Source organism: Pristis pectinata, chromosome 11 (genome assembly GCF_009764475.1).
Source record: "Pristis pectinata isolate sPriPec2 chromosome 11, sPriPec2.1.pri, whole genome shotgun sequence".
Taxonomy (NCBI): Eukaryota; Metazoa; Chordata; class Chondrichthyes; order Rhinopristiformes; family Pristidae; genus Pristis; species Pristis pectinata.
The window spans coordinates 32,774,544-32,801,634 of NC_067415.1; the positions used below are offsets into that span (position 1 = coordinate 32,774,544).

General features: G+C 37.2%; 1 protein-coding gene across 8 annotated transcripts in view; it reads right to left on the reverse strand.

Moving 5' to 3' along the window:
• atm (ATM serine/threonine kinase) overlaps positions 1-27,091 on the reverse strand; it is a 128,666-nt gene that overhangs the window by 80,773 nt on the left and 20,802 nt on the right. For 6 of the 8 annotated variants that reach the window (XR_007957130.1, XM_052025951.1, XM_052025954.1 and 3 more), the window contains exons 10-22: positions 25,639-26,010; positions 24,562-24,759; positions 23,873-23,971; positions 21,626-21,857; positions 20,340-20,465; positions 11,151-11,276; positions 10,289-10,378; positions 8,096-8,264; positions 6,537-6,736; positions 4,522-4,604; positions 3,708-3,854; positions 3,012-3,087; positions 528-658 (exon numbers count right to left, since the gene is read on the reverse strand). Coding sequence is in view for 7 of the 8 variants with exons in the window: in XM_052025951.1 (XP_051881911.1) it covers positions 528-658; positions 3,012-3,087; positions 3,708-3,854; positions 4,522-4,604; positions 6,537-6,736; positions 8,096-8,264; positions 10,289-10,378; positions 11,151-11,276; positions 20,340-20,465; positions 21,626-21,857; positions 23,873-23,971; positions 24,562-24,759; positions 25,639-26,010 (2,049 nt within the window). In the remaining variant the exon portion in view is untranslated. Of the gene's footprint in view, positions 1-527; positions 659-3,011; positions 3,088-3,707; positions 3,855-4,521; positions 4,605-6,536; positions 6,737-8,095; positions 8,265-10,288; positions 10,379-11,150; positions 11,277-20,339; positions 20,466-21,625; positions 21,858-23,872; positions 23,972-24,561; positions 24,760-25,638; positions 26,011-27,091 lie in introns of those variants that run through there. The other 2 variants (XM_052025950.1, XM_052025955.1) reach the window with 2 other exon arrangements.

Genomic DNA, 27,091 nt, shown 5'->3' on the forward strand with positions numbered 1-27,091 from the left:
TATCCCACTTCCTGCATTTTCATTGATTAAAATGACATTACACCAACAAGCTTTACTTCAACTCTTGTAAAATAGTTCCAAAATAACCTTCTCTTCCCAATATTCCATAACTCTCTAAGACGAGATAAAATATTGTTTGTAACTCAGCTACTGTTAAGTAACCAAGTAATATAATTAGGTGATAGCAATTGGTATTGATGGTTTTAACATAGTAAAATATCCCAACAGACTTTACAGATGCATTAACCCTGAGCTGTAGAAGTTGATATCAGGAAAATGATCTAAAGATTTATCAAAACGTTGGTTTTATGGGAAGGTTTAAGGAGGAAAGACAGGCAGAGAACTTTGTGGAGGAACTACAAAGCTTGCAGCCTTCATAGCTGAATCACATCAATTGGTAGAGAAGCAGTGAATTCAATTGGAAGCTTTATTTTCTGTAAGGCATAAAATGATTTGATAAAAGCCTTTTCACCTCTGGTATTAATTATGATATAACGGTAAACATTTCTTAAAACCAGAAAAATTACCTGCTAACAGACAGAGCAGTGAGCATGCGAACCTGGTGATGACTGTCTGTTAGGAACTCCGTGTAGACTTCAGAGACAGGTAATTCTTCACTTCTGATGGAGAGCACAGTCCATTTCGAATGTGGGTCTTTCTGAAAGTACATAACAAATCCCACAAAACTAAAGGTTATCAAAAAACACCAAGCATCAGTCAAACTGACAAACCTAAAACAGGTAATATGCATCCCAGATAGGCTGTAATACTCCATTTGAATTTTGAAGATACCAAAAGGCAATTACATAGGTTTTATTCAACATCTGTGTATTACCTTATATCATTGTCTCAAAAAATGGCTACTGGGTGGTTCTGTTCTCTACTACATACCACAGTTTAAACATTGTATAATGAAATCAGCTATTTATGAAGATCCAATCATATTTGGGCAAATATTGAAAGCAATTTAAAATAAAATCAGAAAATGCTGGAAGCACTCAGCAGATCAAGCAGCATCTGTGAAGTTAATATTTCATGTGAAGACTCTCCGTCAAAATAAAAGTAATCACTTCTCTCATTTTTGTTATTCACATATTAATCCAAACACGGTGAAAATACCTGATAAATTGATGGAATTGTTTAAAATTACTTGTATGAAGATATCCAAAACAATATTGTATTGCAATCAGGTCTTGTTCACAAGCAGAAAATGCCAAAGGTTGTTACATAAAATATGGTCCCATGTGTTGAGAATAACACATTGGCATCAACAGAGTACTGGTTAAATGACAAAAAGCAAAGAATATGAACAAAGAGGTCTTATTATATGCAGCAGTCCTTGGAATGCAGCATTCTTCAAAGTGTGAGCTTTGGCAAGTAAGAGGCTTCGATGAATAGGGTCCATGGAAACATCACATTAGCTTTTGGCTCAACGTTAAACATAGCTGAGTGGCGTGCCTTTTCTGTTACTCTTATTGTTTGTAAGTTAATAGCAAGGATGAAGCATCAGTGAGAAGGCATAGCTTGACCTGTTTCGAGGGAATGAAGTGGATCAAGTGCACCCAAGTATTGGCAGGGGAACATTTTGGGAAATAGTGAGCTAACCTAAAACTTATGATATAGAAAAGGAAAGAAGCAATCCAAAGTAAAAATAATTAATCACAATAAGGTCAATTTTCAATGAAAAGAGAGTAAATTGGAAACATAAATGAAAGACAAAACTGTATCAGAACAATGGAATGCCTTTGTGGAAGAGTTGGATCAGGTATAGTTGCTGAAAAAGGCCACAAATGATGGGTTGTAAATACAAATGACATCCATGGAGTGGGGGGCCTATTAAGGACGAAAATGGGAACTTGTACCTGGATGCTGAGGGCAATGTTAAATAAGTATTTTGCATCTTCCTTTTACCAAAGGTGGGGTGCTCCCAAAGTAAAAGTGAAATTGGAGGTAGTTGAGACCTTAATTGTCAGCATGAAGGTATTAAAGAAGCTGGCTGAAAAAAATAGGCAAGTCAGCAGGACTGGACGGGACACATCTTAGGATTTTGAGGGAAGTACAAGAGGAAATTGTGGGGACACTGACTATAATCTTTCAAAACTCTTTGAATATAGGGGTGTGCTAGAGGACTAGGGAGTGATGACTATTACTGGCTTGTTCCAAAAAAAGGGAGTAAAGATAAGCCCAGTGAGTACAGGCCAGTCAGTTTAACTTAAGTGCTGGAAAAGGCTTTAGAAATATTGATTCAAGACAGGATTAATAGTCACCTGGAGAAAAATGGATTAAGGCAAGCCTGCATGGATTTGGAAAGGGTAAAATGTGCTTAACCAATTTGTTGGAATTTTTTGATGAGTAACAGATAGAGTTGATGAGAGTAATGCAGTTAATGTGGTGTGCATGGACGTCCAGAAAGCTACTGAAAAAGTGTCAGACAAGAGATTATCAGTAAAGATGAAGCACATAGCATAAAAAGGATGTTGATAGCATGGATACAAAGTTGCCAAATAATGGACAACAGAGTCATGTTGAATGGTTGTTTATGGAACTGGAGGAAGGTAAATATTACTGTTGCCCAGGGATTGGCAGGATAGGTGCTGAGAGGTTATTCTTGGTGGTGGACACCTCACAACAAGGGAAGGGGTAAAGTCTCAGAATAAAGGTTGGCAATTTATGACTGAGATTAGATAACTTTATGCAGAGGACTGATTATAAATGTATGGAATTCTCTACCCCGGATATCAATGGGTCTTCAGGTCACTGAGTACATTCACGACTGAGATTGACAGATTTTGGGGCACCAAGGAGATCAGAGGACATGAACTTCAGGCACAGGATTGCTACAATCTCATTGAACTGAGGAGCAAGCTCAAAGCTTACTCCTGCTTCAATTCCTTATGTTCTTATTAGCAGGTTCTTATGGTAACTATTTGTATACAGTTAATTATTCAAACAAATGATAAATCTTGGTCACTTGTTACCTGAATATAAACGCACACACTTAATTGACTTACCTCAAGTAGGGCTTTCATGCATCTTACTAGTGCAGCTCTCACTTGTGCGTTACATTTTCCTTCTTTGCTTAGGTGCCTATTATAAATAAGACACAGTAGGAGTAAGTTATAGAACATCTCCAGCATACGTCAACAACCTATAACATCTCAACCGATTCCCTACATTGTCTACTTTCACATCCAATCTCCATATTCTGTAACCACACCACTTCATGTCAGCCTTGAATGTGACCCATGATCGTCACCTAAAGGACAATGAGTCAAACAATTCCAAATATTCACAATGTTCTGTGAGAAGAATTTTTTCCTGATGTCAATCTTAAATGGCTGACCCCTTCCTTATCCTTATAATGTGCTCTCTAGTTCTAGAATCTAGTGAGAAACAGGCCTTCCCCATAATGATATAAACTTCCATTCTTCTCTTCAGTGGACCAATCTTGGTGGAGTAGTACAACATGTGTACAGTAACATAGAAATTAATTTACTGGACTAAAATCCAGGATTCTGGACCAATGATTCACACACACGTTTAAACCTTCCTAAGGCAACTGGGGAATTTAAATTCAGTCCATTAAATAACTCCAGAATTTAAAAATTAGCATAACAATAGAGACCATAAACTATTAGTTTAAGACACCCACCCAGTTCACTAAAGTCCACTAGATGGAAAGAGAAGGGGCAAGTAAGTATATGTACCAGAATGCTCCAATTGCCTTTAGTAGTATTCCTCGAATATCAGCCATTTCATCAGAATCAATGCCATGTGCTGACAGTAATGGAAGAATGTGTGTCAGGATCACTGAACAAACCTCTTGATCACAACGATACACAGAACACAAGTCCCTGGATAGTACAGAAACCACAATTACAAAATGCTACAATAGACAATTTTTACATATAGATTACAGATCAAACATGTTATCCTTTGGCATACTGATATAGTATGATACTGATAAAGAATAACAAACATTCATCAACAAATGGCTCAAACTGCAATTTTTTTTGGAAAAAAAAATCAAACTTTTTGAAGAACTATCATTCCCCCAAAATCTATTTAATGCATAATAATAAGATTCCAGCTATCAAAACCTATTTGGGAGATTTCCAAGTGAGTATACACATTCTGATATTAATCAAAAACATGTTAAACAAAAGTCAAAACTGGCTTAATTAAAATTCATACACTTGGACTACTGGATCTTATTTTTGTTTCAGAAAAATTTTGCATTGAATGTTTTATACTGAAAGAATGTCTCTACTACCAGGCAGTTTGACAGTTATCTGATTAACAGACATTTGCAATAGAACATAGTTTTCCTTCACCTTGCTGATATAGTACATTGTGTAATGCAGTGATTTGAATTGCAGCCAGCTAGTACAGGTATCAACTAGTGGCTTGCACAGATATTCACTGGCTGGACAGTAATTGAAATCTTGGATTACAGGGTTTCCATGATTGCCATTCAAATTCCTGAGTTGGAGGTTTGTGAGAACAAAAAATACTGCTTACAAGAGTGGGTTCAGAAGTATGGCAACATCACTTGAAGGTAGAATGCCTTCTTCTGATGGAAGCTCTTTTAACAGGATTAAGTACTGTAGGATCAGACAAACAAGACAAATCAGCAAGGGCGTTCTAGTGACAATTCAAGGAGGCAAAACTCTACCCATTTATTACTGTACAACAGACACCAATTACTAATGCTGTTAGGAACATAAAATCTACTACATGATGTACTTCTAAACAAGAAACATCACCAGAAAGGAAAGGATATTGTCAGTGTGCTGTAGTGAACTGGAAAATGATAACCTGATCTTGTGCATGTCCCAACATCCAATTTACAATAATGTTAACAGATCCTGTAACTGCCTATGGTGGCCCCATTCCACACAACTGATGCATGGTCTTCCAAAAAGGGGTTGGCTGATTAAAAAAAAAGTCGAGATTCAAAATTTTGTCATGCTAAAGTGCTGGAGCTGATGGAAGAGGATCATGTGCCCTCAATATATGGAGGCACCGAAAGTTAATGTGCTTATTAGAGCAGGAAAGGGACAAACAGCAGGTTGGTGCCAGGCTCAGATGAATTCTTTTCCTCATCAGTACAAATGGCCTAACCTGTAAAAAATATGCATAACAGAAAAATCCCAACAGGAAAACATGTTACTTGCAAGGGCACCCTGAATCCTTTTTGTAAGGATTGGGAACATCATTCATTTATTGACCAGTAACAAATTAAATCACTGCTACTAATATTTATTTAACGCTGTTGTAAATAAAATATGTGGCTTTTCTTCTCTAATTTCAGGTCAAATTCCAGGTTACTCGCCACACTTTATATCCATCTATGCACACTTCCTTGCAGGATCAGTTGATCACTATCAAGAGAAATAAACCTGCGCAACTTTCCTTCCACCAACTCCAGTGAGGCAAAGGCCTACAGCGTCTGTTCACTGTTCTGATTAATATTAAGCTTAATCAATGAAGATAGGATGATTAGTTTACTACTATACTGTATTTGTAAGACCAGCTCTCAAAGCCTACATTGTGATAGAGCAAATAGGATACAACATCATTCACAGACGCTAATATGCAATAATATATTTAGCTCCAGGGCTCAAGAAACAGTTCCTCCGAAACCTCAAGACATTTACTTATAGGGAGAAGAATTTCACCATTTAAAAAAGACAGTCCCACAAACTTTGTCACTGCATGATTACTATATTACTATTTTGTTTTCCATTATGACAGTTGCTTCCAAACCAAGGGGGCTTGATGACGTTATTTGAGAATGATGGGGTGATTCATAATATTGCACATAGCTACGGGTATGTGCTGCTGGAAGAGGTGGAGCAGATGGATAATGGAGCTTTACTCTCCCCATGGAGGAAAACACAAAGCAGACAGAAAAGATAATGGTATTCATAGAGAACAGAATAAAAGCAAAGTCTGATTATATAGCAGAAGCCTAAGGCATGTTACTAGTAGGGCATTGTTCTTGCACAAAGTTTGCATCACAGAATGAGTGCTCAATGTTTACACTGTGCATCACTGAAGGTAACTAAAACTTGGCAATCAAAAGTATAGAAATAAACTTCCTGCGGTAAAAGCCACACAATGGGAGACCTTGATATCAAATGCAGCACTTGCCCCAGCCTTTCTTCATGTCACAGGGTGAACTGGCAATGTTCTGAGAGACTAAAGGAAAATTTGTTCCTTCTGTTGACATCACATGTTATGGTGATTGTTGGTACAATAACTGTTTCTGTTGCTATATGTTACACAGGATTTTTTAAAAAAATATACGTCCAATAATAGAAAATTACTGGGAGTGGGTAAAACTAGGTCCAAATTCCCAATATGATATTTTCCACAGGAAGCAATAATTTGTAAAAATTCACCCCATTTCGTAGAAAGATGGAGGTAGTGTGGCATTTATGTGCTAAAATGTCTAAAGAGAGACTGAGCAAAAAAGTTTGTGCATCTCTGTATAAGAAGTACAAAACCAAATATTATATCGCTTCACCCACCATATGCAAGTGGGGAGGTTTTGAAATGTTATGGTCGATGTCCTGAATTAATGATAATAGTTTTCTTCTAATGTCACTAGACCTGAACGAAAGTGTATGTATCTGTCCTGCTGCTGTGCAACAGCAGAGGAATCGGAGAATGTCGAGGAGGAGAAAGTCATGCTTTGTCAGATTGTCTTCAGATAAAATGCTCTTTGCTCCTGAAAGAGATTTGAAATTCAATGATAAAAGTGCAGCATAATGCCTCTACTTGAATTATTTAATGAAATGGCAGAGGTAAAATTAATGCATCACATACAATAATGTATCAATGTAACTTTGTCTCTAATCTCTTTCAATAGAAAGGTAGATCAGATTTTCAAGCTCAAATACAGTTTCTTTCCCTTAATAAAAATTGTTTTTTATTTATTTTAGAATTGTGGTAACAAAAATTCCCCATATCTTTTTCTTTATCAAGTGTATTTACCGAGCTTCACCCTCTGGATCAGACAAATCCTTTGTGGTAAAGAGTTCCACGGTCACTCTCTTTCACCACACCCAAGTTGCTTTGCTACTTCTGGGTCTATAAAGATCATTGTAATATAGAAAGCATAATTTCTTAGACAAATAGTACCTTCCCAGAGCATCCGTAATTGTATACAACCAACTTCAGTTCCTCTTTGGTGCCTGGAACGCACTGCCAGGGGAGGTGGTAGAAGCAGGTATGATAGCAACATTTGGGAGGCATTTAGACAGACACATGAACAGGCAGGAAATAGAGGGCTATCAATCAGATGCAGGGTGCTGGGACTAGTTTAATTTGGCATCATGGTCAGCACAGCCTTGGTCAGCCAAAGGGCCTCTCTATAGAACATAGAACAGTACAGCAAAGGAACAGGCCCTTCGGCCCAAGATGTTGTGCTGAACTACTTAAACTACTGACACCTAATTGAACTAATCCCTTCTGCCTGCACATGGCCTATATTCCTCCATTCTCTGAATATTCATGTGCCTACTAAGAGCCTCAAACACCTTTATCATACCTACCTCCACTACCATCCCAGTAGCGCATTCCAGGCACCCACCACTCTGTGTAAAAAAGAACTTGCCTCACACATCTCCTTTGAACTTTTCCCCCCACTCACCTTAAATGCATGCCCTCTAGTATTAAGCATTTCTACCCTGGGAAAAAGATATTGGCTACCTATGCCTCTCATAATCCTATAAACTATCAGTTTTCCCCTCAGCCTCTACTGCTCCAGAGAAAAGAACCCAAGTTTTTCCAACCTCTCCCCATAGCACCTTCTCTCTAATCCAGGCACCATCCAAACTTCTGCACCCTCCCCAAAGCCTCCATATCCTTCTTATAATGGGGCAGTGTTCTATGTTTCTATGTAGTCAAGCTTTCTCTTAGTAATCCAGGAATGCTGAAAGCAACTAAAATACCTCTCGTCAAGATTAAATAAATAAGCACAATCTTGCAACTTCATGGTCTGTTCATTTCTGGCATATCGACTTAAAATGAGCCACTGGAGAGCTAACTGACCATTACTTAACTTCTAATTCAATAAATATCTTACCTGTTGCAATAGAGGAGTCATTGTTTTCACTATAATCACCTCCTTCAGGGGTTTTGTCAATATTGTCATCAAAAAGGTCTCCTGATCCATGTCCCTCTACTTCCATGAAATCATCTTGAAAATCATCCTTCGCTTCACAAGCTTCACGTGATTTTCCAGTGGGAGTTGCCTATAGTGAATACATAATTGTTCACACTAAGGGTTAGCGATAACTAGGTGTTATTACCAACTTTAATGACTTTCAGTGCAAACTATTAATAGCGCCAAACACCTTGGGAAGAAGTGGAGTTTGTAAGAATGGATGCTCTTTCCTCAAGATTGTTTAAGTAAATGTCATGATGCAGCAGTTATAACCCTTTTATAGTTATGGTTGCACTCAGAACAGAAAGACAATGCACAGCCAGATGTTTTCAAGTCACTATTAGCTACAGTGCATCCTACAAAGGCTGTGAAAAATTAAGCCAAAATAAAATCCCTTTCCAACCCTCCTGGATAAGGTAAATCATACTGCAGGAAAACATGATGATTAACCATTGGACCATGCAGTTGTCAGGGACACCCACAGAAACAACACCTTTGTGTTGAAGCATCTTACATGTAAGATAAACTGATCTTTTCTTCCTTCTGATGGTGATAAACCTGCTATGCCATTCCACTGTTTACATTTTTTTAAAGGATCATATGTATGTGGAAGTAACACTACCGCCTGGTTTATTTTATTATGGTGCTCCATTCAACAGCTTTGTAATAATTTGGTAAATTGATTTATTATTGTCACATGTACCAGAGTACAGTGAAAAACTTTGTTTTGTGTGCCATCCATACAGATCATTTCATTACAGCAGTGCATTGAGGTAGTACAAGGGAAAACAATAACAGAATGCAGAATAAAGTGTTACAGTTACAGAGAAAGTGCACTGCAGGCAGAAAATAACGAGGTAGGGTGTGAGGTCAAGAGTCCATCTTATCATACTAGGGTTCAATAGTCCTATAACAGTGGGATAGAAACTCTCCTTGAGCCTGGTGGTATGTGCTTTCAGGCTTTTGTATCTTCTGCCCGATTGGGGGGGGGGGGGGGGGGGGGGGGGTCGAGAAGAGAGAATGTCCAAGGTGGTTGAATTTCTAAAATATAATTAAGGATTACATATTCCTATGATAAATTACTGATGGGTTTTTCGGTTACAAAATGGATAATCCTATGCAATCCTCGCCCAGAATAAGATAATTCGTCCAGGACAAACAAGGCTTTCTGCTGCCCACAACAGAAATTGTTAATGCAACTATATGTGCTTAATATGCTTACTAGAATAGATGAAAATACAATACTAATCAATCCAGCTTCTCACAAGCCAATGGTTGAGGTCAAGAGAAAAAGAAGCTTTGGACTAACTGTAATAAAAGTCAGAAGGCAACTAACTTTGTTCAGAGGTGAGCAAAATAGATCATAGCTCTCAAAACATTTCAGTAATCAAAGTACCCAAAACAGACCATTTCGATTAACCTCAGCATAAAAATATGTTGGGATTGGAATAAAAACAACCACAATAAAAATTGCTTACAAGGCTTCATGTTGCATATGCCAGAAAAAGAAACAATTAAATTTTTGGTATAACAAACTACTCATAACTTCCTTTTTAAAATTACTATTTTACCAGCTAATGTCAGAAGTTACCAACAGCAGCCAAGTAATTCCCTATTCATAACTAGGAGAAAAGAACTCATCCTTGTTTGTGTGTCTCTTCTCATCCAGCATTTAAGGCCAAAAGTTGGTCCCCAGCTTACAGTACATCAAATTATTTTGGTGACTCTCTACACAATTAGAAGCTTTAGACAACGAAAAGAAAATCCCTTTGGAACTCCTCGTTTAACTGATCATATGGTATAAGGTTTCAACTTCTGACAAAATATAACCGGTATGGATACAATGGGCTGCAATGGCATCATTGTGACTGATAAAATTTCTATTATATGTTAGATGGAATTTAAAAGGGAAATGTGTTCATAAAAGAACATGAAAGGGATGAAAAAACAGATACAACTGACACCAATGATATATGCAATGCTGTTTACATAAATGCATTGTTTTTGAGCTATATTGCGAAGACAGCTAGAATTTAAATTCAGATTACACAAGCAGCAAGGCTCTTAAAACATTTATCTTTCAACCTCAAGAACTTTCAATTAGTTTCTTACCAGCTGCCTGCAAACTTGCAGAAGGTCATTCATAAATCTTGCTGGGAATAGCTGAAGGAAGAGAACGGATGAGCTCTTCTTTGGCCAGTGCTGTTAAAATGATTTAAGAAACAGTTCACTTCAGAGATATAGAATTTTTATGACCTATTTTGGAAACATTTTAAGATGGATGGTAACTTTATGAGATCACCTCCATAGATAGAATGCACAGTAAAACAAAAATTATGAACAGATTAGAAAAGACGACAACATTCATATGTAAATTCTCAGCTTAAACAAGAAAAGCTAATGAATAAAATGGTCATTGTAAATCAACTTTTTAGGATTAACTGAAAGAGTCTCACATCAATGAAAGAGAGAAATAACATTAACAGAGCACCTTAACATGCATTTCATAAACACCCCAAGTCCTTCGCCTAAAATGAATTACTTTGGAATGGAGTGGCTCTCATAGAAAGACAAAAATGACTGTCCAAACAAGATCTCAATAACAGCAACAGAACTGATTAATCAGTTAACTTATTTTTATCTGAGGAAAGAACAGTACCAAGAATTCCAGAAGGATATCTTGCTTTTCTCTGAATAATGAAATGGGATCTTTTATATCAAACTGAACTATACACTCAAGCATACAGAACACATTAATTTTTCATGTGGGATGGCACTTCTAATTTGTTCTGTTGAATCTTAAGGTAAGACTTCAGCCTAGGGCCTCTGACTCAGCGACTGAGCACTTGCAACTGAAACTAGTGAAGTAAAATGAAAGCCCTTAACCAGCTTATATATGATTGTGCTGTTTTAATTAGGCTAAACTTATTAGCATAATGCATTTGTAGACAATTGACTGAGCTGAGTAGAATACCTTAGTGTGAGAGCGCAGACATTTTGTGCATACATTAACCAGTGTTTTCAGAGAGCTGAGCTTCATCTCTTCATTAAGTTCATTTTGAGTTGTAGAAATGTGTTCACCAGCATTCAGCATTAAAGACTAAATAATGAGAAAAAAAGTTATCTCAACTTATGTCACAAAATGTATATCTACACAAGAATTTCTCGTAGCAAATACACCTTGGGGGTGAATTTATTGAGCCCTGTTGCACCAGCTGTACATCTCATGTGCATCATGCTTGTCCAGGCCCTCTGGCACCAATATTCCTGCCCAAATTAACAGCAAGGCTTGGTTGATTGTCTCGCACAGGCATTCCTGTTAGAATCTGTACCAGAAAATAAAGGATTTGGCTGGATTCCTGGTTACCTTCTGGCTGCTGGAGACCAGTAATCAGAAATACCCAGCATCATCCTTTAAAATGTTCAAAGACTTCATGTCATGACTCAGATATTTGTGCCTCCTACGTGCACATTTCTTCAATCTTTATGAAAACAAATCGAGCAAATACTAGGTGAAGCAGGCGTGATACACATTGTCAAGTTACTTGAGGGGGTCACAGCAAGAAGAGTCCACATTGCAGGCCAGGAGTCTTTTTGACTGCTGATTCTGCTATTACCAGTCACCAAGCTGACCAATACCATTGTGCTTGCCAATGGAAAGATTCATGACTTGAATGCATGGATGCAAGAATAAAGAGCCGGTGAATGTACTGACCATCAGTTGTGCTCAATGAGGATAACATAAGCTTGCGTAAAGACATAAATGAGGAATAAACAATGCATTCCTACATTAGTTGACCATCCTTAGTCAGCTTCAACCAAATTAGTAAATTGCTGTAGCGTAATTTTCACATCATCCCATTTTCCAGTTCATTCTTAAGTTACTAAACTTTTTTTTAGGAACTTAGGTCTTTATTTCAACTCTTAGCTGCATGCTAGACAGCAAGTGATATCCCCATTGGAAACAGAATAGTTGAAAGTAATTAAAATGTAGGAAGTCAGAACAGGGGGAAGTGGTTGCATTTCAGGATCATTTGCAGTCACTTGCCTTCTGCGCTGAGGATGTTACTATTTTATTCCCAAAGGTGATGTTATTTAATGCTGTTGCTTCTTTACAATATTTTTATTGATTCCACATAAAGAATACAGAGTACATGAATCAGAAAAAAGATACAATAATACGAGATACGTTGTCTTGAATCATACTTAAAATCACAATATCCCATAAGGTAATCAAAAATGATAATTAATTAATAGCGATTAAATTAGAATAATTTTATTATTAAAAAAATCTAAACCCACTACCAAGACTGAAGCTGTTTGGTTAAAAAAAAGGAAAGACAAAGAGAAACCCTTATCACATAATGATACTAGCCAATATCTGTACTTTAACCACCAAATCAAAGGTTTTGAAAATAGTTCAAAAAAGGTCCCCACAAAGTTTGAAAGTCTAGGTTAGATTCAGAAATAGAACAACGGATCTTCTCTAAATTTAGATATGACATAACATCGGGTAACTATTGAACATGAGCAGGCGGAGTAACTTATTTCCATTTAAGCAACATAGCCCACCTAGCTATAAGAGAAATAAAGGCCAATATATGTAGATCAGAAGTCTCCAAAGTTATGCCCTTTTCTCCAACAATCCCAAATAATGCAGTCAAAGGATTAGGCTTAAAATTTATTTTAAAAAGCACAGAAAATTTGAAATACTTTTATCCAGTATTTTTTAAGACTCGGACATGTCCAAAACACGTGAATTAGAGAAGCCATCATTGTTGCATCAAATCATTGTTGCATTTATCGCAATAGGGAGATATATCCGAATAAAAACGAGATAACTTGTCTTTGGACAAGTGAGCTCTATGGACCACTTTAAATTGAAGGAGAGTATGATGAGCGCATAATGATGAAGTATTGACCAATTTAAAAATTTCATTCCAAGTTTCTTCAGAGATTGAAATCTGTAAATCTTGTTCCCAGGCATTTTTAATTTTGTCTAAAGGAACCTTACTCATTCCTAATAACATACCGTAAGATATTGAGCCATCATAAAAAGGCTTCAAATTAAAAATTACATCTACTAAGTTCTTATCAGGACTCTTAGGGAATGTATGTAATTGAGATTGGAGAAAATCTCTAATTTGTAAATATCAAAAAAAAATCGGTTTTTGGTAAGCTATATTTAGTTGTGTTACGGACTCAGTGAAAGTCCCTTTAAGATAGAGAGTGTGTGTGTATGTGTGTGTGGGGCGTGCTGACGTCAATAGAAGATAAAGGACGTAATGACGTTGTTGAAGAAGTTAGAAGAAGAAGGAGAGAGAGAGAGAGAGAGAGAAGGGAGAGAGACACCAGCCTGCTAGTTTTCTCTATCGATGGATGAGAAACAATAACTGTGTCTGCCACTGAAATCCATGTATGGAAGTTGGAAGTAATCCGGTGGAGTTCACTCTGTTGCTGACCTGTAGAAGGAAAAAGGTATTTGTGTGTGGACAACCACGATTCGGATGCTTTTCGGGGTGAGGAAGTCACTACCGAGTAAACCCTGAAGTGTCGTTTGGGTTCCATCATGGAACATTTGGATTTCGTATTTACTCTCTCTCTGTTTCTTTACGTCTACGTCTTATCTTAAGACAACGGTGGTTGTTGAAGAAGCCCTTGCTCATGTTTCACCTTATGGCTTGCGGAACTGAACTTTAAGAACCATTCCTGAACTGGGAGTTTTGGACTTTGCCACACACACACACACACACATGAAGAGTTTAGTTTTGGGGTTAACGTTCAAGGTTTAACATTTTTGAATTCTAACATACTAACATTTTTACTTTTATTTTACGTATTATCATAAATAGTAATTAATAAAATAGTTTTTAACACTGAATCATACTCAGTGTGGTTCTTTTGTTGCTGGTTCGTGACAAAATTGGGGGCTCGTCCGGGATCCAATCCAAAGATTAACGAGTGTCGTCTGGGATCGTTCCCCAGATTGATGAGATTTGTTCGGGATTCAATCCAAAGATTTTTGAGGGAGGTCTGATAAATTATTTTTAATTGGCTTGTGTGTGTGGAAACCAGCAGCAATGGATATTAAGGCATTTTTGGAGTCACCAACCCAAAAGGGATTGGAGGTGGCGAAAAAGGATGATCTGATAAGGATTGCTACAAGGTTAAACCTTACAGAAGTAAAGCAGTCTATGAGAAAGGCAGATATTCAGAGACTGATAGCTGGCCATTATGTGGAAAAGAAGGTGTTTGAGTTGAGTGAGGTAGTTGAGTTTCCTGAGAGTAAACCAGTAATTTCTGATGTGACTTTTCAACCAGTGGAGTTGGAGGATCTGGAGGAGGAAGAATTAGAACAGTTAGAAGGTTTTCTGGGGGTGAGTCAGAGAGACCTGTTAGACAGGTGCAGATAGCAAAGATGGAGTTAGAACAAACACGACTGAAGGTCGAGTTGGGACAAAAAAAGATAGAGGCTGAACGAGAGCAAACCCAGTTAAAGATAGAGGCTGAACGAGAGCAAAAGAGATTAGAGGCCAAACAAGAGCAAAAGAGATTAGAGGCCGAACAAAAGAAATTAGAGACTGAACGAGAGATAACTCGGATGAAGATAGAGGCTGATCCAGCAATGAAGCAGATGGAATTGAAGAGGATGGAGCTGGATAGCAAGGAGAAAAAGAGGCAGCATGAGTTACAAATGAAGCGAAAGAGTTTGGAATCTGATTCTGATGATGGTTTTTCAGCCAGCAGGGAGGTTCGATTAGTCCCTCCTTTTGAGGAAGATCAGGTTGATCAGTATTTCCAACATTTTGAAAAGGTTGCTGTGAGTTCAAACTGGCCAAGGAAAGGATGGGCTCTTATGGTACAGAGTGTGATTAAAGGTAAAGCTCAAAAAGCTTATTCTGCTTTGTCTGCTGAGGATGCAGCTGATTATACCAAGGTAAAACAAGCTATATTGAAGGCCTATGAATTGGTACCTGAAGCTTATAGACAAAAATTTAGAGACTTGAGGAAATCTGCAGATCAGACTTATATGGAATTTGCCAATGGAAAGAGAATATGTTTTGAACGATGGTGCCTGGCTAAAAATGTAGATGGGGATTTTGATAAATTGACAGAATTGATACTGGTGGAAGACTTTAAAAGATGTGTTCCAGCTGAATTAACAACATATTTAAATGAAAAGACAGTGGAAACTTTACAAGAAACTGCTAGGTTGGCAGATGATTATGCTTTAACCCATAAATCCAAATGGTGACAACCTAAAACCTTTCAAAAGAGTTACAAAGACAATCCAGGTAAACCGGAGATTAAATTGGGAGGTAATCAAAAAGGAAAAGATGAAAAGAAGCCAGGGCTGGAGAAACCTGTTGAGCGTACTTGTTATTACTGTAGGAAACCTGGCCACGTGATATCTAATTGTGCCCTTTTGAAGAAAAAGAAGGAAGCTGGGCCCAATGCTTGCTTTCAGGCAATTAAAAATCAAAAAGGTTTAGGAGATGCTGTTAAAGATCAGTCCTTGCAAGAGGGAAAAGCGGAAAAGTTGGAGGAGGTGAGAAAGGAATTCCGTTCTTATGTATCAGAGGGTTTTGTTTCACTGAATGATGAGTCACCCCAGGTGCCAGTGAAAATTCTTAGAGATACTGGGGCTTGTCAATCTCTCTTGCTGGACAGTGTTTTAAATTTTGGTGAAGAAAGTGACACTGGTGAGGTAAATCTAATACGAGGCGTTACAGATGACACCATGTCTGTCCCTTTACACAGGGTGATTTTAAAGTCAAAGTTCGTAGAAGGACCAGTCGAGATAGGGATAAGACCTAGGTTACCAGTGGAAGGAGTTTCTTTGTTATTGGAAAATGACCTTGCGGATGGAGAAATTGTTCCTGTGGTATGGTTAACGACCAAACCAAGGATTGATGAGTCTGAGAATGATCCAGATGTTTACCCATCATGTGCGGTGACTCGAGCTAGAGCTAAAGAATTAGCCAAGACAGACAGTCCGGTGCAGTCTGATGTGGTTCCTTGTGACAGTCCTAAACAGGAAGAAAATTATGATGCCTTATCTGAGACTTTTCTGTCTTCACTGGAGGATCAACATCCTTATAGTGAGCCTGAATTTAAAGATTTGTCTTTGTCGAGGAAGGATTTTATGGTGGAACAGACAAAGGACCCTGAGTTGACAGAATTGAAAGAAAAAGCATTCTCATGTGAGGAGATTGGGAAAGTGCCAAGTGGATATTATGTCAAAAATGGAGTGTTAATGAGGAAATGGAGACCTCCCCATGTCCAAAAATTTAAAACTCGGTTGGAGAGAGTCTGCCAGCTAGCGAGAGAGAATTTGAAAACCAGCCAGATAAGAATGAAGACATATTTTGATAGACGTGCTCGGCCTAGGACATTTGCAGTGGGGCAAAAGGTGTTGGTATTTTTCCCTAGCCAAAATAATCCCTTGCAAGCTCGTTTTTCTGGACCCTATGTTATTGAATCTCGAGTGACTGATTTAACATATATAATCAAAACACCAGATAGACGCAAGAAAACACAACTCTGTCATGTAAATATGCTAAAACCTTATTATGAGAGGGATTCAGTTGTGGCCTTGGTGGATGATGTAAAGGTTGTTTCTAGAATGCCTAATGTTGATGTTGAGGAAGGCCAATTTAGACCAAATATTGTTCCATCGAAACTAAAAAACCAAAATATCATGGAGAACCTTGAAACAAAGTTGGACCATTTACAAGTTTCACAAAAACAACAGATGAGAGAATTAATTTTAAAATTTAAAAATCTGTTCCCAGATGTTCCAAACAGAACATCGATAATTACCCATGATGTTGATGTTGGGGATGCAAAACCAATCAAACAACACCCATATCGAATGAATGTGGAAAAAAGTAAACTTGTTGATCAGGAAATAAAATACATGTTGGAAAATGATATTATTAGACATTCTACTTCAAATTGGAGTTCGCCCTGTGTTATTGTACCTAAACCTGATGGAACTGTTAGATTTTGCACAGATTACAGGAAAGTGAATGCAGTAACAAAGTCAGATGCTTACCCTATTCCTAGGGTGGATGATTGCATAGATAGAGTGGGAAAGGCAAAATTTCTTACAAAGATTGACCTATTAAAAGGGTACTGGTGTGTTCCATTAACAGATAGAGGAAGGGAGATTTCAGCCTTTGTAACCCCTTCTGGATTGTATGAATACAATGTTTTACCATTTGGAATGAAAAATGCTCCGGCAACATTTCAAAGAATGATTAATTCAGTGATTCATGGGTTAAAACATACAGATGCCTACATTGACGACTTAGTGACTGGGAATGATACTTGGGAAGATCACATCTCTGCGTTAGAAAGGTTGTTTGAAAGACTTTCCAAGGCTAACCTTACAGTTAACTTGGCTAAAAGTGAATTTGGCCATGCCACTGTGACGTATCTTGGTTATGTTGTAGGTCAAGGCAAGCAAGCTCCTGTTCAGGCAAAAGTTCAAGCAATATCTGAGTTCCCTATTCCCACAGGTACGAGGACTGTTAGAAGATTTTTGGGAATGGTTGGATATTACCGAAAATTTTGTAAAAATTTTGCTGATATTGCTCTTCCCCTAACTAATCTTCTGAAGAAGGGAGTAAAGTTTGTTTGGACAGATTCTTGTCAAGAAGCATTTGAGAAGCTGAAAGCCATTTTATGCTACCATCCTGTGCTCAAAACACCTGACTTTGAAAAGCCATTTTCATTAGCAGTAGATGCCAGTGATGAAGCTGCAGGAGCTGTGTTATTGCAGAAGGGTGACCTTGATGATATTGACCATCCTGTAGCTTACTTTTCAAAGAAATTTAATGAGCATCAAAAGAATTATTCCACCATAGAGAAAGAATTACTGTCGCTTGTTTTAGCCTTGCAACATTTTAGTGTATATATTTGCACCGCTCAGAAACCATTGACTGTATATACAGATCATAACCCATTGGTGTTTCTGAGCCGAGTCAAAAATAAGAACAGAAGGCTGTTAAACTGGAGTTTAATTTTGCAAGAGTTTGATCTCATGATAACTCACATTAAAGGCAAAGATAATGTGATTGCTGATTGTCTTTCCCGATGTTAAATGGGAAACATGTATCTGTACTAATCTGATAGTCTGTAGTTGTGTAGCATGATAATTATTAACATTACTAACTGTATGCGCGGTTAAATTTTTCTTGGGAAAAATTTTTTTTTAGATGGGAGGTGTTATGGACTCAGTGAAAGTCCCTTTAAGATAGAGAGTGTGTGTGTATGTGTGTGTAGGGCGTGCTTACGTCAATAGAAGATAAAGGACGTAATGACGTTGTTGAAGAAGTTAGAAGAAGGAGAGAGAGAGAGAGAGAGAAGGGAGAGAGACACCAGCCTGCTAGTTTTCTCTATCGATGGAGGAGAAACAATAACTGTGTCTGCCACTGAAATCCATGTATGGAAGTTGGAAGTAATCCGGTGGAGTTCACTCTGTTGCTGACCTGTAGAAGGAAACAGGTATTTGTGTGTGGATGACCACGATTCGGATGCTTTTCGGGGTGAGGAAGTCACTACCGAGTAAATCCTGAAGTGTTGTTTGGGTTCCATCGTGGAACATTTGGATTTCGTATTTACTCTCTCTATGTTTCTCTACATCTACGTCTTATCTTAAGACAACGGTGGTTGGTGAAGAAGCCCTTGCTCATGTTTCACCTTATGGCTTGCGGAACTGAACTTTAAGAACCATTCCTGAACTGGGAGTTTTGGACTTTGCCACACACACACACATGAAGAGTTTAGTTTTGGGGTTAACGTTCAAGGTTTAACATTTTTGAATTCTAACATACTAACATTTTTACTTTTATTTTACGTATTATCATAAGTAGTAATTAATAAAATAGTTTTTAACACTGAATCATGCTCAGTGTGGTTCTTTTGTTGCTGGTTCGTGACAGTTGACAATTGTTCAAACGAAGAGAGATTTCCTCCAACAAACAAATCATGAAAGCAAGTAATAGCCAATCTATCCCACTCTTTAAAAACTACATATCAGTCATAGAGGTTTAAAAAAAAACAATTTAAAAAAATGGGACTAGACAGAGAAAATCTCGATAAGCCAAAATATTTTCTAAATTGTAGCCAAATCCTCAAAGTATGTTTAACTACCAGATTATCAGTTAGTTTATTTAATGATAAAGGAAGTGAGGAACCGAGCAGAGAAATAATAGTAAATTTTTTAACAGAATTAGCTTCTAAAGAAACCCATACTGGACAAGCCTCATGATTAATGTAATATAACTAGAACGTAAGATTTCGTATATTGACTGCCCAGTAATAAAACCTAAAATTGGGTAAGGCTAAACCTCCATTTTTTTTAACTTTTTAAAGTGAACTTTATTTAATCTAGGATGTTTATTTTTCCATATATAAGATATAATTGAATCAAGAGAATCATAAAAGGACTTAGGAATAAAAACAGGTAGGGCCTGAAATAGGTAGATAAATTTAGGTAGAATATTCATTTTAATAGAATTAAACTTTAATTGAACTGAAATAACTGTGAGAAAGAAAGTACTAGCAATAGCTCAAGGTAGGCAACATAAATGAAACATGCAGAACCTTGTGACCAATATCTCAATGGCTATATTTTCATCCCCAAAGTCCATGAAAATGGGAAATAAAGAATGATGCATTTTTGTTTTTTTTCATATACAAGGGGTTGTAGGACTGGCAAATAAAATTTCAGGCATCCAGACATCTGATCAGTGAGCATTCCACTATTCAGACTCAATGGGGAGCCTAAACATTTATAATCTGTGTGTGAGAGAGCCACTTCATATACCAGCCAATCTTTGGCAGTACATGTGCATAAACAACCACTTAAATTCATCTGGACAAAACTCAGATCCAAATCTTATCACTAAGAATACTAACGTCGCTGTACCACAGTTAGTCGCATAGTTTATTCCGATAGTTTTAATACTTTTTTTCTTACAAAGGGACTAACAACGGAAAGGTGTTCGTGAACATTACCCGATATTATTTAGAAGAGTCTGCATCGAACTTTGAGTGAAACAACACTTTAGCCATCGGACTTAAGTAACTGGCCCTTTAGCACACCACTCAGCTTCTAAATCAATAACTTAGGAGCCAGAACTCAATTATGTACCTTTGCCTTCTGAAATAGGGCAGATGCACATGCATTATCCTCGCTGATAACACCGATATCACAATAACATCGGAGCACTCCAATAATAAGGTCTGCACAACGAACTTGGCATTCTGGACGAAGCACCTGAAAATAGTAAACAGAATACAGGTTTTGCCAGTTGTATGCAGCCTTTTATTGTAGACTAAAGTACTAAACTCTCTGCACACTCCTGATGAGAGGGAATTACTGATTGGAATGTATAAGCTAATAACAATCAGAAAACATTCTCTAATGATTTACTTTTAATGATGAATACATTAAACAGGGTCTATTCACTGCTGCCACAATTCACCCTCAAGCAACTATTTAAAAATCCTTCCAAACTTTACCCTTTTAACTCTTCATTCTAAGTGTAATAATAACTTTCCTATGTGGCAGTAATTCAGGTGGTTTTACATAGAAACTTCTAAGTGAAGTTTTTAATAGGGTTTATTTTATGATAAAGCTATCTGGTATATAGTTTGTTATCAGAAGCAGGGGTGTTATATTTGTTAATCTCAGCTGTAAAATTAACAAACTCTTTGTTACTTGGAAGTAAAGGTCTATGTTAGGCCACTGAGATCACATGACATTTGCACAGTTTTCCAAATCAGGAGAAAATAAATTATTTGACAATGTTTTACTTGGTTCCTTAGGATGCATAATGTGACCAAGATGCAAATATCCACTCCAGCAATGGAAAGTACCTTCACTCCCCAATATACATCAAAAAGCATCTACTCTTGGTCAGTCGTAGCATTCACATCTTTGTATCAAATGGTTGAGGTAACATGTCCAACTCTAAAGATCTGAGCACAAAATTATGACACCTCGATGCAAGTCTGAGAGTGCTGCACAGTCAGAAATATCACTTTTCTGACGAGATCTTAAATTGAAGTTCTGCCTGCCTTCTCAAAGAGAGGAAAAGGATCCAATAAAACTATTTGAAGAATAGGCAATATCCTGACCATCATTTATCTGTCAATCCACATCACTCTAACAGACTCTAACAGATTATCTGGTGATTTATCTCAATTCTGACTTTGATACAAGGCTTCTTGTCATATTTTTCCACAAGTATGACAGGACTTCAAAAAATACCTCACTGACTGTAAAGTTCTGAGACCATTACAAAAAATGTACACATACAAGCTCATTCTGTACTTTCTATCACAGAGCACATACAAAGCCTGTTTGCAATAGATGATTCAAGTCTACTGCAATCACAACTCCTATGTTATTTGCATATCATTGCATGCACTTACCACAGTAGAATGCAAACATTCCACCAACGCCAACAAATATTCCTCCAGCTTTTCTCTCAAAGCTCGCTTTGCACTTATTTTTGATGCCGCAGGCTCTTTTTCCCTAATCCAAACCATAGTGCTACTGTAAGTTGGAATTTCATCAAATGTTGCTTGCAGGAAAAGGCTTTCTGTTTCTGAGAAGACTGTGCTACCTTTGCAATCTTCAGTTGGAGATTCTCCTGCTGGTGCACTTAAAAAACATATAATATTAATGCTGTTTATTAAACGTGCAATGATCACACTAAAATTATTAAAACATGTGTAAAAATATGCTGACACAACTGTGAGACCCAGCAGAGTTGTCTTTCAAAGTACAAAAGATGCTTGTCCCTTCCTTCTTGTATCATTATTTTTAATTACTCTCAAACTTTCATTGATGTTTGGTGATACAAAATAGTGTTACGGACTCAGTGAATGTCCCTTTAAGATAGTGTGTGTGTGTGTGTGTGTGGGGCGTGCTTACGTCAATAGAAGATAAAGGACGTAATGATGGTGGTTGTTGAAGAAGTCAGAAGAAGAGAGAGAGAAGGGAGAGAGACACTAGCCTGCTAGTTTTTCTCTATCAATGGATGAGAAACAATAACAGTGTCTGCCACTGAAATCCATGTATGGAAATTGGAAGTAATCCGGTGGAGTTCACTTTGTTGCTGACCTGTAGAAGGAAACAGGTATTTGTGTGTGGACGACCACGATTTGGATGCTTTTCAGGGTGAGGAAGTCACTACCAAGTAAACCCTGAAGTGTCGTTTGGGTTCCATCGTGGAACATTTGGACTTCGTAATTACTCTCTCTCTGTTTCTCTACATCTACGTCTTATCTTCAGACAACGGTGGTTGTTGAAGAAGCCCTTGCTCATGTTTCACCTTATGGCTTGCGGAACTGAACTTTAAGAACCATTCCTGAACGTGGAGTTTGGGACTTTGTCACACACACACACACACGAAGAGTTTAGTTTTGGGGTTAACGTTCAAGGTTTAACATTTTTGAATTCTAACATACTAACATTTTTACTTTTATTTTACGTATGGTCATAAGTAGTGATTAATAAAATAGTTTTTAACACTGAATCATGCTCAGTGTGTTTCTTTTGTTGCTGGTTCGTGACAATAGGCATTCTAGTTCTTGGCTTCTTGAGTTTTTTTTTAAGGAGTTTTGTTTCTGTATGAGAAGGCAGATTTCGCTAAATTCATCCTCATACTTATTTTCCCCTCCTGTCTTGAAAATGTTCCCTTACGCTATGACAATGATAATCTCTGGTATCTCATCCATGTAATCATTGTCCATGTGCCTTAAGGCTCGATAGTGAATGAGGATAATCGTAGCTCAGTCAGATATTGTTCCCATTTGATTAGTTCACACAACACATTTGCTGGAAATCAGACAGGATGGATGGGGCAGGGACAGCTGCTGCACTACTTTAACAAAATGGCTACAGCTCAGAAGTATTAGAGAATAAAATCTGGGAATCATATGATTGAATTCAGCATATGCTGCAAATGTACCCATTTGAGTTTAAAAAATCTAAGATAAACCAGTGAGTAGCCCTCTTGAAGGGTTGACAGATTAGATGTATTAATTTTATCTCAGGTTCTATAGAATTTTTTTTTCTTCATAAAAAGAAAGTAAAAGCATTTCAAGGTAACTCATGTTATTATACATTAAATTACCTTTGTTTCTGGCAAACCATGAGATGCTGGAGGGACTCAGTGGATCAGGCAGCATCTATGGAGGAAAATTCATAGTCAATGTTTCGAGACCCTTCGTGTTCCTCCAGCATTTCATGTGTTGCTCCAGATTCCAGCATCTGTAGTCCCTTGTGAATTACTTATTTCTGGCAAGTTCAATTCTATTATTAATTTTGATATCAAATTTACAATACTTATTTTTCTTTTCACATCGGCAGGGGGAATTAAATTGTTTCCAATCTTTTTTCCAATTGCTCCATTCCCCTTAGCCTTGTAGTATAATGTTATTTCTAACATAACTGTGGCAAAGGACTCTGTGAAACCAAGAGTAACATACCATGGAACAATTTTAAAATCAATTTTGTTAATAAGGATTCAAGGAACTTGCACTTTTATGAAAAATGCCTGCAATGCTTCAAATTGTTCAGAAGGAGTTTGGAATATGAGATTTAAGAAAATCCCAGTGAGGCGGAATTACAATCTATTATGCCCATTAAATTGGTCTTCATTGATCAAATACCTCTCTGTAGAAGGTAACTGGAAGAAGTCCATTCCTGATCTGCAGTCCTTCAGCGTCAAAGCAACCAATATTTGAGAGACAAGTTGATTTGGAAAATCTCTATTAAAAAAAATGCAATGAACTCAATACTTAGTATCAATAAGTAAAAAAAAAATTAACTTATGTTATCAACCTGACAGTCAGAGTGAAACAGAAAAATAACTTCCCAACTGCAAGCCAGTAATCCCATTAAAACTCAGAGTGATAGTTTCAGATCTTCAGCAAAGTGATGGAAGGGATAATCAAAAGGCAGTTCAACTAAAACTTCTTAAGGGCAATTAGGGATGGGCAATTACATGCTGGCTTAGTGTGCAAGCCCTCATCCCCTGAATGAATGAAAAAAAGATCTTTGCAGCCAAAGAAGAAGTGTAAGAATCATTTCACTTGATTGGTGTTCAAATGATGTTAGTATTAACGAAAGAAACAGTTTCTATCCTTTACTCTTGATCACTTTTAAGCACTACCACATCAAACCAGCAAAGTAGATTAAATTCATTCCACTCCTGGCAAATAGAGTCATAAGCAATCCCATGTTGTTCTGTTCTATTTTCATTGCTAAACTAAGGCTGCAAAATTCAGTATCCAGTTATTATTGAATGATTAACAAAAAAGCTTTCTGCAGCTCAAATTTCCAAGTCTAATACACTAACCTGCAGACAACAGATGGAATCTCTGTATTCTCTTCAGCATTTTCTTCTGCTTGATATGCCAATAACCATTGTATTATTGCTTCTCTAAGACTCAGTGGTCTGTCACCCACAGACATTGGATAATTTTCAACAATACCATCAATTCGTTCTGGTAACGTGCATCTTGCCAATGCTTGAGAAAGACACTGAACTGCAGAACTAGAGAAGTAAACAACTGTTTATAAAATTAAAAGTCACATGTCTGGGCCATGAGAAAATTGTGCACATTTCAAAATATCACACCTCCAAACATCCACGTAGCCAGCATTAATCATATTAATTTATTCAAATATGGGCAAGAAGGAAAAACCACCAATTGAAAGTCAGTAATACCAACTATGTCAATTATTATAGAGTTTACCACAAATAATCTAATTATACACTATAATTTTTCTCCATGATTTATTTTACCTCATTTTATTTCTAAGCAATTACTTAGATTGCACAAGTAGCTAAAAATTATAAATTACAATCAAAAAGTGACATTAAGTAATTGCTTATCTTCTGTTAGAAATCCTTTCAATAATTTTTCAACTTGAAATCTTTTCAGATTGACTAAAGCAGTGCCAATTACAATTTAGTGTTGGAAGTTGGACCAAAGCATTCAAACAAAATACATCAATGAAAATAAACATGAACAAAGATGGACAAGAGATATTCATTATGATGGTCTGCAAATCCATTGCTACATCAAGTCTTTGGAGGAGATGAAGGAGTAAACTAATTTTCCTTTGGGAAAGTATATTTTAATATCTTGCTGCTTTCTTGGCCAGTAGCCCCAACTCAGCTGAGACTAATGATCAGACTAAACTGCTCAAAGTAATTCACTTCCAGGCAATGTAATCAGTTTAGTCAGGCATACCTGCCACATTCTACCATTTAGCTTGATTTAATAGCCTGGAAACGCAATGCCCATCTCTTCTTATAAAATATGAGAGGGGAAAAATTGAAGTGTTAAGGTTGTTGGGCAACTTAAAACAACACAAGAATGCTGAAACAAACGATTCCATCCTGAACCTTCACTGAAATTCAACTCACTTGGATGGTTTGCACGTGGATCCTGAAAAGATTTTCCAAAAATCGATGTCTGGAATGGTTAGGTTCCCTTCAAGAATTGCCTCTAGCAGCTGGAAGCTTTCAGCCTCAGTCTGATGTGAGCTGATGCTCCGAAGTGTGATTGCCCAGATTTTGGCCCAGAGTTTCTGCAGGTCTAATTTCTGTGCAGTATTCAGTGTCGACTTCAACCTCTGGCAGACAGCAACCTCACGGAGGCAACAAAGGACATAAGGAATTCTCTCTCCACGTCTCTGCTGAGAAAGGATCTGATGCAAGACGGTCAAAAGAGGAACAAGCTCACAGTTGGGCAAGCTTGATGGATACTTTGCAACCAGAACAGTGGTGATTTGTAACCTAAGGAAAAAAATGGAGAAGTTTGCTGTCATTTACAATACCCTTAATATTCTTTGGAACAGAAATTCCTAAACTATTCTTGTTATGTGCTCCTTCTGAAGTTGAAATTGCACGTTTCGCCACCAACATTAGTCTTATATTTTATAAGTTAATTTTTAAAAATTAAAGTTGGTAAATAAATGTAACAATAATGTATTACTTTATTTTATTTTCATTGCAAAATTTGTTCCATTTAAAATAAACACAAACAAGCCTTAATTATTGGTCCTTACCATGCTATTCCCCCAATTCATAATTAAACAACTGTTGTACAGTGCTGCTCAATGGTGAAGCCCAGTATTCAAGGAGTTACCCATACAGGAAAAAAAATTGCGCATAAGCCAGATATATTTTGGGGAAACATGGCAAGCACCTTGTTTGCTATGCCACCACGAGCCAAAGATGAATGAGAGAGAGCAAGGGGCAGGGCTGTAATGACCAAATTGTTTTGGGGCTGAGATAACATGCTGCTTTACTAGCAACAACACTTCTATTTGCTCTAATTACCCAGGACCGTGCACTGAAAATTAAATATGCCAATACCTGATTGATCCTGCGTACCTAATAAAGATCTTGTGCATAAGCTCTGGGGTATGATTGCCAATTTGAGAATTCTAGTTTTAGAATTCAAAAATTTTAACATTTAAAAAAAATTATCTTTAAAAAATCAAGGCTACATTCACAAACAGAAACTACAAATGGTATTTTTATTCAGACTAGTGTAACTCAGAGTCCTCTTTAGTTCAGCTATAAGGAAACGAAATGGTGTGGCCTTTTTCGGTATAAAGGTGACAGAATACATCGTGTTTGATATATCATATATCTCTTTTCCTTTAGTTTTGTCATTTTTCCATTACTCTCTATTTCTTACACTTTATTGTTTCTTGTCCACTCTTCCCCACTATTTCCCTTCTGTTTGTTCCTTTTGGAACCACTGTGTGATAAGGAGCACTGAAGAAGCGAGAAAGTCAGAAAGCAGCATATTCAATCAGGCACAGAGATGATCAGTGCTGGGGCCTTACTATATATTACATAAATGTTG